At 48.1% G+C, this 10,666-nt stretch overlaps 1 protein-coding gene across 2 annotated transcripts; it reads right to left on the reverse strand.

Moving 5' to 3' along the window:
• Positions 1–2,775: 2,775 nt before the first annotated feature.
• On the reverse strand, positions 2,776–9,412 carry LOC119112985 (dehydrogenase/reductase SDR family member 11). 2 transcript variants are annotated; one of them, XM_037237291.1, is made up of 5 exons: positions 9,283–9,412; positions 6,456–6,604; positions 5,626–6,057; positions 3,706–3,858; positions 2,776–3,073 (listed from the first exon to the last, which is right to left on the reverse strand). In XM_037237291.1, the coding sequence occupies exons 2-5, from the start codon at positions 6,585–6,587 to the stop codon at positions 3,032–3,034; spliced, it is 759 nt and encodes a 252-aa protein (XP_037093186.1). In that variant the 5' UTR covers positions 6,588–6,604; positions 9,283–9,412; the 3' UTR covers positions 2,776–3,031. The 2 variants fall into 2 exon arrangements, with proteins under 2 accessions (XP_037093186.1, XP_037093185.1); XM_037237290.1 differs by lacking the exon at positions 9,283–9,412 and adding an exon at positions 6,955–6,997.
• Between the last annotated feature and the right edge of the window lie 1,254 nt (positions 9,413–10,666).

The raw sequence follows: 10,666 nt of genomic DNA on the forward strand, positions 1-10,666 counted from the left end.
CACGAACGTCGAGGGCGACTTGTGGTTGGGCACATGCGTGTTACGACGAAAAGGGAACGCAAACAAATTTGTACGCAATCCCGCCGCTCGTCTCAGCCGCGGATGAGTAACGTGGCAGGTTATAAGTATCTCCACGAGGAAATCCTGTGAAGAATGCGAAAATCTAGCTGAGGCAGCTGTAGCACCCATAGAGCCAACTGACCATCAACTGGTTTGCGAGGCCCAAACCGCCACTGCAGCGCAGGTTGAGCAGTATGCAACATCATCTGCCGCCCGATCAGTATCCGACGAAGATTGAGCAGTATGCAACATCATCTGCCGCCTGATCAGTATCCAACGCAGATTGAGCAGTATGCAACATCATCTGCCGCCGATCAGTATCCAACGAGCTTGCTTGACGTGCTAGATTTCAAGAAAACAAATAGATAGTGTGATGGCTAGGAGGTATCACTATTATGAGTCAATACTTGTGTGACCACAGTAGCACTCAACGTTGCCGCAGTACTCATTCTGATCTGGACATTCTACTAAAATAACAGCATTTTACTGGCAGGACTTCATTCATATAGGTGGCTAAATCCAACCTCAATGTGGGAGAACTAGCCGGAGGCTAAGTCTAGGTTGGGCCTGCTTGCAAAAAAATCATGGCAGCGAGGCGACCTAAAATAAATGAAACATCTCGGTGCTCGAATCAGACTGGTGGTATACTTTATAAGCGTTAAACTTGAGCTTTCGATGTGCTTCATTGTCCTACCAATGCCTGGCTCACATTTTGGCTTGTCATCGGTCCAAAATTTGAACCTATGAGAGCGTGTATTTTGAACAGAAGTTTGACCATGTTAGAACCTATCAAATAGGTTTGAACTTGAAACCTATTTGACAACACGCCAACGCATCAACTATGAAACGAAACAGGGCGTTTGATGCATAGAGCGTCTATAAGGCTGCAGGCAAAAAGCTTACGTTCGTCTGGGGTACCTATCTGGGTAAAGCAACGGTAAGACATTTTGTTGCCATATTGGACAGGACTTCGAAAGGTTTTGGAAAACGTCAATGACTAAATCAAAATAGCAGGTCGTTGAAAAAACATTCGTAGGCGTACGAAAAAGGGCAGAGGCCACTGCGTTGTGTTTGAGGTATGTCGTGAACTTTCAAGGTATACCACCTTTGTGTAGCTACCACTTATTGTGAGATCAAACGCGTACGATTTTATTGTGACACCAGTGCTCTCGAACTCATTCTCAATAGCTCAGAATTTCGATTTGAAGTAGCCCCTGCTGCGGTTGCAATCTCATTGAAGTTCCTGCTCATCCCTAAGAAAGTAATACGTTCAACCAGATTTGTTTTTGCAACAGGTGTGTTTTGTATCATTTGCAATACACTAATTAGCCAAACCCTTGTGTCATCAATGCTACGAAAGCTTGAAACACTGTTAAGTGAACAAGATATGGAAAAATGAGGCTATTATCCCGCGAATTCACAAACGTTATGCCATGGCTTTGATTTCTCTACTACTTGCATTTACCACAGTGTATTTTTTTCGGAGCGCACTTTGGCTTTGGGGTACGTAGTACCACATGGTCTGTAGTGACGCACTGGTCCAGACTTCAACCAATGCGCTTCTCCCTAATTGGCCCTTGCCGTCCGCTGTGCCAATCACAAACATTCGTTGACACTGACGTCACTCATGAAGGCCTGATCACAAACGTGGTCAGGCCTTCCGACGCAATGTCCATCCAACAGTCTTCCGACAAAGCGGTCAGGAAACAGCTAATTGGAAAGCACAATGTCACTGTCACTGTCCGGAAAGGCCTCGCGAACGAGCTTTCGTAATGCATCAGCCGGATTTAGGCTTTAGGGCGCGCCGACAATACACCCTCATGGAGCCAGAGCAAACAAAATGTGGTTGCGACCAAGCACTTTACAGTACGAATCGATGGCCCGCAGCCCGTACTTTGAAACGCGCGTGGTTCGAACCTCTGCAGTCCAATTAGATACAGTTATGCCGTTGTCGTGATTTCACTCCACAATATTCGTGTTCCTTTAAAGACGTTACTTTGGAGGACAAAAATATCATATACAAGTTTGTGTATGTAGCATGAAGCGCTCTAGGTACGCCACACTGAGTTCAAATGTGATGTCTTATTCAGGACGACACATCTAAGCTGGAAACGCCGCATTTGAGTGACGCGATGGGAACCAGGAACCAGCCTTTGGTACTTTCACAGGAATTTGCGAGAATCACGAATCTTGCAAAAGAAGCAAAAGGACCCAGGAGCCAGGAGTGGCGTCTGCAACGGAACCAGCGGGAGCCAGAATCCCAGGTACTGTTTCCGTAAGGTAAACAATGGGAACAAGAGAAATCATTAGGAACCAGGAACATACTAGCTCCGAGACGCGGTGTACCCTGGGATTTGGGTCGGGCGCTCTTGGTTGTCACTTGCATGAGACATCGAAAAACCATTTCCTAAGCTGCTCGGTTTTGCTTGGGAGTATGACGTAAAAATTGGGAGGACCCTCAGTCAAGTTGTTGAGTACTGTGCTGTAATGTTGAGTACTGGGGTGCCCCGTACTATGCTGAGTACTGGGGTGCCCCGAGTCTTTCCAGCTTAGTGCGATCCTACAGCACTGAGCTTCGCCCAAGATTGCAGCACGTCTGCGTTGTATTGCAACGCGTCCTCCCACAGTCCTCTCACTTTTATCTTGCTACGCACCACAGAATACTTGAACTACCTATCCTGCTCGCCCCACACACCGGTGCAATAATGCATCAGAGCCGTGCTAATTGGTTTATTTCTTTAGTTGCGCTTCTGAAAGCCGGTAGCATAATGTGGCAGAGCATTCTTGCAAATATTAGACAACTACCAATTCGTGATCCTAAATTCAGTTCAGTCACCAAACCTGACTTCATATGGCTTCAGCAGCTACAAGCGGAAGAAATAGCGTGTGTCAGAGCTCGCCTAAGTATCGCTGGGGTAGATCTCCCTATCATACTGTCATCGACAGTGAAGACGGTACCGAGCACCGGCGGTTATGTCGTCTGTGCCGTGGGCCGCAGTAGAATATCATGAACCTGAAAGAGGTGAGTTTTGGTAAGGTATTTGGTGTGATAGGGGCGTGCTGTTGGAGCTCACGGAGGGCCCGGATTCGTGCACCGGTCACACCACGGCCCCGGGTGCTTATGCAACCCCTGGGTTTTAACAGAGCTGTTCTCACTGGCGTTCCGTAAATGGGTACCCAGCAGCAAGCGCCGCGTTCCCGCTGAACAAATGTGTTATGTGGCGCAAGGCGAGCGAGGAGCTTCTACGAAAACGAACACGCATAACGAGTATGGTGCAGCAGGCCCCGATGAAGTACGCCAGGCAGTCATAATGTTGGTCATGGAGCTCGGCGAAACGTGATCCTCCCTGCACGAGCCGCCCACACGCTATCAGATAGCTGAGCGACACGCATAAGCTTACACGGAGCTCAGAACAGTGCCGCTGGGTCAGGTACCTCATTGACACACACGACCTTACACGGAGCTCAGGGCAGTGCCGTAGGGTCAGATAGCTGAGCGACACACACAACCTTACACGAAGCTCAGAGCAGTGCCGTAGGGTCAGATAGCAGAGACACACACATGACCTTACACGGAGCTCAGGGCAGTGCCGCTGGGGCTGACGCCATGGGCGCGGGCGAGCGCGCTCTGCCATGGCAGCCCACCTGCATGTCCTGCGGCGTGGACAAGATGTAGATGACGGCGTTGGCGATGTTGCTGGCGTCGATGCCCAGTTTCATGGAGCGCTCACCCTTGACCGCGTCACCGCCGTGCATGCGGAATGCAAACTCAGTGCTCACCATGCCCGGGCTGATTTGCTGCCGCGAGGAAGGTCCGGTTACCGTGCGTCACTAGATCATGATAACGCAGCAACACTGCTACAATGCACACTGGAGCTTGACTTTGCGTGGAGTTAGAGTCTACCACGATATCAGTACACTACTTGATGAGATCTCTAGGAAAAATGGACATATACTTGGAGGTCTACTGGGGGATATCGGCGAAAAATTCACGCACGTCGGAGATAAACCGACTATATCGGATGCGATCGTCGATGGTTCGATTCAAATAGAAATGCAAACGGCAGAAAAGGTTGTTATTGTTACGAAGCCGCTACATGCGTGTAGCAAGTGGCGCTCCACATTTCTTGCTGACTTCATACTTGACAGTGGTCAACCTCAGTTTTTTGTCCTCAGCGTCCCATAGGATGGTTTATATCCCACATAGTTGTCTACAGAGTTCATTATCCAAATCAATTCAGAACTTAAGCAGCGCGTTTCTAGAGATCATGATCCGGTTACATCGTAAACGTGTGAAGTGCGTCAAAATCACCCCAACGCGCTGCGATTCGGAGTGAAAATATGTTCTGCCGGGATAGAAAATAAAGCTCATGTCTGCTGCTGGCTGAAAAGGAGCCCACCGGGTCGCTGCGTTATTAACAAAGGAGCTGGGGTCATCAGAGACATGTGCAATGAAATCCTAGAAATCCATGGTCGTCCTTTCCATGTAAATAGGGTTGAAATCAACACTCTGACTGGACGACAATAATACTAGATTATGACATGCAAACTTCCTCTGCTATAAACACCCATTGACCCATCTTTGGACGGCTAAAACGGTTCACAATGACCATTTAGTCACCCATTTTCCGCAAGTGCTCCAGTCTGAGCAGCAAAAGACAACAACTTCTGGTGCAGAATTACTCCCACTGTGGATGGCCATTTACCGGTCACCCAGATCGTACATAACGATTAAACCGCCCAAGGATGTACCCAGCAACACTTATGGTGAGGATTAGATACCCGCTCCCCCTCCCCCCCCGGCAAAAAATTCTCCTCAAGAGTCCCATGTGGATTTCCACCACATTTTCTTTAAAGAGAGATCAGTTACAGATTGTTTTGCACACTATTCTAGACTATAAAACCAAATACGAACTGAATCATTGTGAATCTACGAATGCTTCTAACACATTTCTGCGTATGTTTTATAATGCAAATTAGCCAAGCATGCAACCATGGTCGCCCGTTTGATGAAGTTAACTGTTCACACCGGGCTTCCATTTAGTGCGCCTAAAATGTCTGAATATCAATTTTTGCCTCTAAAAAACCCTAGCAATATGCTCGATCGGAATCTAGCAAAAAATGCGCCGGCGACCGGTCCAAAATTTAAATAAAACAGGGGGTGGTTATAAATTGTTGCCGAACTATGGACGATTGCCACGGTTAAAGTGCAATGCGAATATATCGCTTAAGACTCTTGCCAGCCAAAAACATCTCGCGGCACGTGAAGGCAGTAGTTTGGGAGCTGGACCTATTGCGGCAGTGTGGCAAAGCACCATGCCAAACGGAGAATATTACATCCGAGACTTTAAAGGTCAAATGCCGCAACAACCACAGCTTAAGCGCAAAATGGTTGCATTGATCATTGTAGTTTATATCCCTACACTCTCGGAGCTAGAATGTAAACAGGTTACAGCAAAAGACTGAGCACTGCATTGATATACTTCGAGTTGAGACCGACACTTTTGGACACTGGTCCGGGACCTGCTGGAGCTGGCGCGCCGGCCGCCACAGCGCCACTCTCACCGCCACGCGGATCTTGGTCGGCGGCTCAGCTGCCATCTCCTGGCGCAGCCCCTCGGTCAGTGCCGTGACGGCGAACTTTGTGCCCGCGTAGAAGTGTACATCAGGGTTGACCACCACCCGGTGACCGGACAGACTGTTGATGTTGATGATCTGGCCCTCGGCCGCGTCACGCTCCTTCATGCTGCGAATAGCCAGCTGGGAGCAGTGCGCCAGCGCAAGCACGTTGACGTTCAGCATGGTGCGCCACTTCTCGACATCGCCGTTGATGAGGGAGCCGGCGAAGCTGAGGCCAGCGTTGTTGATGCAGACATCAACGCCGCCCAACTGCTCCCGGATTGTGCCGAACATGGCTTCGATCTGGTCCGACTGGGTCAGGTCACAGTGGAGGGCCGTCAGGGAACCTGTGCAGTCCTTCAGCTCGGCAGCCAGCTCCTGCACGGAGACCCCATCACAGTGAGTCTTGGCCACATGACCGGAACGCGAGCTCAGAGCCACGGCGATGCTCGGCGGCTTTTCGGTGAGGACTCACGGGTCCGGCGGGATAACCATCACGGCCTTCCGGAACAGACGTAGCAATAAAGGCTTCCGACTACAGGGTCCTAAAAGGTGTCAAGAGATGCATCCTTAGGTTCTCGCTGCAAAATATGCTCCACTGCTCAGGCAGCGTGGAGTCCCATGACCGAACCGCGTGCTTTTCAACTGAGCGGACTCGTTTAAAGTGAGATACTTTGCACGTAAGTGCAATTTGCGCACATTCAAGCAATTATGGAGAGATCACTTTCCAATGTACAGATGAGACATCCAAACGATCGTGTCATACAAAAACAAACCTCGACTTGCTTGACATTTCGGGCGCACCCCACGACCTTCATTCCATGTTTCACCAGCTCTCGGCAGATGGCAGCACCGATGCCGACACTAGCGCCGGTTACCAGCGCCACGCGTCCCCTCCACCGATCCATGGTAAGGCAGGTCTTGCCTGCAATATACACCCAGCCATTGGTAGGCATACACACCCAAAAAGCAAAAACACGCGCCAGAAAGCAGACGCAAACAAGGGCGTAGTTTTGCAAATGAGTTTGGGGGGCTTAGCAGTGGAAATTGGTGCGGCGTATTCTACGAATACGCCAAGTAGTGCTTTCTTCATGGATTTCGCCTACTTTTCCACAAAGTTGAGGAGACCCAAGTTGGGATGCTAAAGGTCCTTCAACTTAATAGGAAATTTCACCTCTGGACGCAAACGAAAGACCAAGACCCAGAAAGGATGGCTAGCACTTACAAAATTCGACATAAAATGAACAGGTCGGGTAAATTATAACAAGTACAAACCTTGCGCCTTACAATCTGTTCTTGTCATATATGCCTAATTACTTCATCTCTTTTATCTTATGGTGCACATAAATAGGCGTCGAGAAAAGACGATGTTCCTCTGCGGCATAAGTACGTGCTGATTGAACGTACTATGGAGGCAACATACATCTCAAAACTGTTCTTTTTTATTAAACAGGAAAAATGCAGCTCCTGCTTCTTAAAATGCATGTCTTAAGCAGAATTAATTCTGCATGTTGAGCTCTATCTGTCAAACACCGGATTCTTACCCTTCAAATGTTAAGACCTAGGATTGAACAGCCAATGGAGACCAAACGCTGAAAACCTCATACTGTTGTACATACCTTCTTTGGAAATATTATTGCGCGCACGATGTTAATAAAGTTATCTGATCGTCATATCAATGCAAGGCATAGTGCTTGAGAGTAAATGGACGGCCTTGAGCCCTAACAGCACTAGCCCGTCTGCTATTGGAGACTTGCACGCCAGTAGATGAGTCAGCCTTGCAACATCGACATTTCTGATAGTCTGTACGCGTGGGCGAACAGGGAGGTATTCTCGTAGTAGCCACTGGGGCACGATCCCCATATAAAATTAATGACATCTATTAATATCCGATATTGATACAGACGTAGCTGCCCATGTTATCTACTTCATATCAATATCAAAATTTAATCTATGCAATTGTCTTTTCTGCCACACCATGCAGTCACTAGCATTGGACAGCTGAGCAGGGACAGGAAAACCAAGCTTTTAAAGGTTAAACTCCCACTAGCCCTTTTAAAGGTCATCTTGAGATGCGGCCCAACACCACTATCTTTAAACGAAAAGTAAAGGGAGGGACTAAACGGTCAACCAAACCTGTCGACAGCCCACACTCCGAGCCTATGGGGACCGATCGACACCCGAGCCTTAGTAGTGACCTTAGGTCACTAACAATATTGGTCAAACATAGGGACATTGGGTCCGGCAAAGGGCATCAAAAGAACTCGGAGCCCGTAAAAATCGCTTCGCACACAACCCTGTGCTCAGAGCCTTTAATTAATTGGAAAAGTCTTTACCAATCGATGCACAATGGCTAACAATCTATCCTTTCCAGAACGTGGTGGCTACGGGCCAGGTCAAAGGTCACCAAAAATGCCCCAAACCACCAAATATTAATTTGCAGACAACCACACGCTCCGAGCCTTTGTGCCCGATCGTCACGATACTCCCACCATTCGATGCCGCTAGGTCGATAGCCTAACCTTCCCAGAAGATGGTGACCTTGGACCAGATTAAAGGCGCAAAAATTCCGAACACCGGAAAGAGAAGTTTGGTTCGCAGATCACTCCATGCTCCAGGCTATGGGACAAAGCACCACAAAACTTACGCCAGTCGATGCAATCTTAACCAATATCCTAATCTTTTCGGAGTATGGCGGCCTTGGGTTACGTCAAACGTGATCAAAAACGCCCCAAACCTCCAAACTCGGCTGCAGACAGCCCGTGCTCCGAAGCCATGGCACTAGCAGTTACAGAACCTTCACCATTTGACGCCGCTAGATGGGCAACATATCTTTGCAAGAACATAGCGACCTTAAAGCAGGCCCAAGATCACCTAAAATACCCGATACCGACAAAAAATCGCTTTGCAGGAACCCCATGCACAAGCTTTGGAACTTATAGGCACAAAACTTCCCATTCTATGTGCCATAGCCGAAAACACATCCTAAACAGAAGTGACGACCTGATGTCCGGTCAAATGTCACAAAAAAACGCCCAAAACCAACAATTATCCCTTTTCAGGGAAAACCATTCACCGATCCTGTGGAACCGATCGTCACAAAACCTTTGCCAATCGATGCGCCAAAGCCGATGTCCTATCCTTTCAAGAACATGATGATCTTGGGTTGGGTCAAACGTCACCAATAATGACAAAAACTTTCAGATTTGTTTGATATTTTGTTAACCTTCGACCTGAGCCAAGGCTACATCTTTTCTGGAAATGACAGGTTATCGACCATGACGCATCGACATCTGAAGGTTTTGTGACAATCGGTCCAATAGGATGGGAGCATAGGGTTATCTGCAAATCAGTTGTTGGTGACTTCAGGCTATTTTGTTGACCTTCAATCCGACACACGGTTAATCATGTTTTGAAAAGGGTAGGTTTTTAACCGTGGCGCATCAACTGGTAACGGTTTTGTACCCATGAGTCCCATAGGCTCGGAGCCAGGGGTTGTCTACGAAGTGATTTACGTCGGTTGCGGGTGTTCCTGGTGACCTCTGACCTGAACCAAGGCCATCATGTTCTGGACAAAACCGGTTATCGGTTATATATCCGCACCAATTGGTGAGGATTATGTGACGATCGGTTCCAAAGACTCAGGGCATGGGGTTATCTGCAAACAACTTGTTGGTGGTGTCAGGTGTTTTCTTGACAGTGTTGACCTGATCCAAGGTCAGTAGGTTCTGAAAAATATGGATTATCAACCATGGAGCATCGACTGGCATAGTCGTTGACAGTCGGTGCCACAGGCTTGCAGCATAGAAATGCCTGCAACCAATTTGGGTGACATGCGGCGATTTTGATGACATTTCACCTCACCGAAGGTCGCCATGTTAAGGAGATGGGTATTAACTATGGCACATCGGTTGATACAGATATTTTGGCGATCAGGCCGATAAACTCGTAGCATGGGGTTGTCTGCTAGCTAACTGTTGGGCTTGGGAGTTTTTGGGACGTTTGACCTGGGTGAAGGTCACCATGTTTTGGAAAGGATACATTATCGCACATGACGCGTCAGTTCGTAATGGTTTTGTGCCAGTCTGTAGCAATGGTCATGAACATCGGGCTATTTTCTGCCAATTCGGCTGGTTTTGGTCATTTTTGGTTGCGTTTGACCTGCACGAAGGTCACCATGTTCTGAACAGAATACGACATGGACTAAAGCATATCGATTAGCACAGGTTTTAAGACCATCGGTACCATATCCTCGCCGAGCGGCGTTGTCAGCAGCCTTTTGGACGTAAGGGGTGTTTTTGGTGACGCTTGACCTGACCCAAGGTCAGTGCTGACCAGGGTAGGATGTTGACCAAGGCAAACGACTGGTAAAGGTTCTGTGGTGATCTTTCCCATAAGCTCGGAGCGTGGGGTTGTTCGCAGGCTGATTTTTCAGTTCATTTGCATTTTTGTGACTTTTGACCTGATCCCAGGTCATCCTCTTCTGAATTGAGTTGGTTAGCCATCAAGCGACATTGATTGATCAAGGTTTGACGTCGATCGGTCGCATAGTCTCGGAGCATGAGGCTGTCAACAGGTTTTGTCCGCCGTTTTGTTCCTCCCCCAAAAGTAGGTCACTTGGAGCACGTGCTCTCGTGAGCGTAAAGTTCGAGTAATGTCTCCATGCTTGCATATGTCAATTTGCTTGCGTTACGTTCTATAGCGATGCAGGTGTAGGTGTACTTTCCTACCTAAGATTAGAAAAAATCATTACACACCATTCGTCGTGCTCAAGGCGGCACATATCGTAAATAATCTCAAAACAGGTAGAATCATGCTCCTACCTTCGAATTTCAATAACTTCGATGGCGGGCTCACGCACCGCACCGCCTGGACTCCCCAGCGCCGTTTCTGCGTTGCAGTTGCGTAAATACAATATTTCTGCTTACTAAGAACCCTACAAAATGTACGGGACCAAGGTAAACTATTCGTCGTGTTTAAGGCGGAA

Source organism: Pollicipes pollicipes, unplaced genomic scaffold (assembly GCF_011947565.3).
Source record: "Pollicipes pollicipes isolate AB1234 unplaced genomic scaffold, Ppol_2.1 Scaffold_7261;HRSCAF=8764_pilon_pilon_pilon, whole genome shotgun sequence".
In the NCBI taxonomy this organism is placed as follows: domain Eukaryota; kingdom Metazoa; phylum Arthropoda; class Thecostraca; order Pollicipedomorpha; family Pollicipedidae; genus Pollicipes; species Pollicipes pollicipes.

What these genes read in the sequence shown, in the direction of transcription:
- LOC119112985 (XM_037237290.1), bottom strand. Translation starts at nt 6,982, where the DNA reads ATGACAAGAACAGATTGTAAGGCGCAAG. An exon ending in GAAATGTCAAGCAAGTCGAG is followed by an intron (nt 6,058 to 6,455) that starts GTTTGTTTTTGT and finishes GTCTCCGTGCAG; the next exon opens with GAGCTGGCTGCCGAGCTGAA. An exon ending in CCACGCCGCAGGACATGCAG is followed by an intron (nt 3,074 to 3,705) that starts GTGGGCTGCCAT and finishes CACCTCTTTCAG; the next exon opens with GTTCATGATATTCTACTGCG.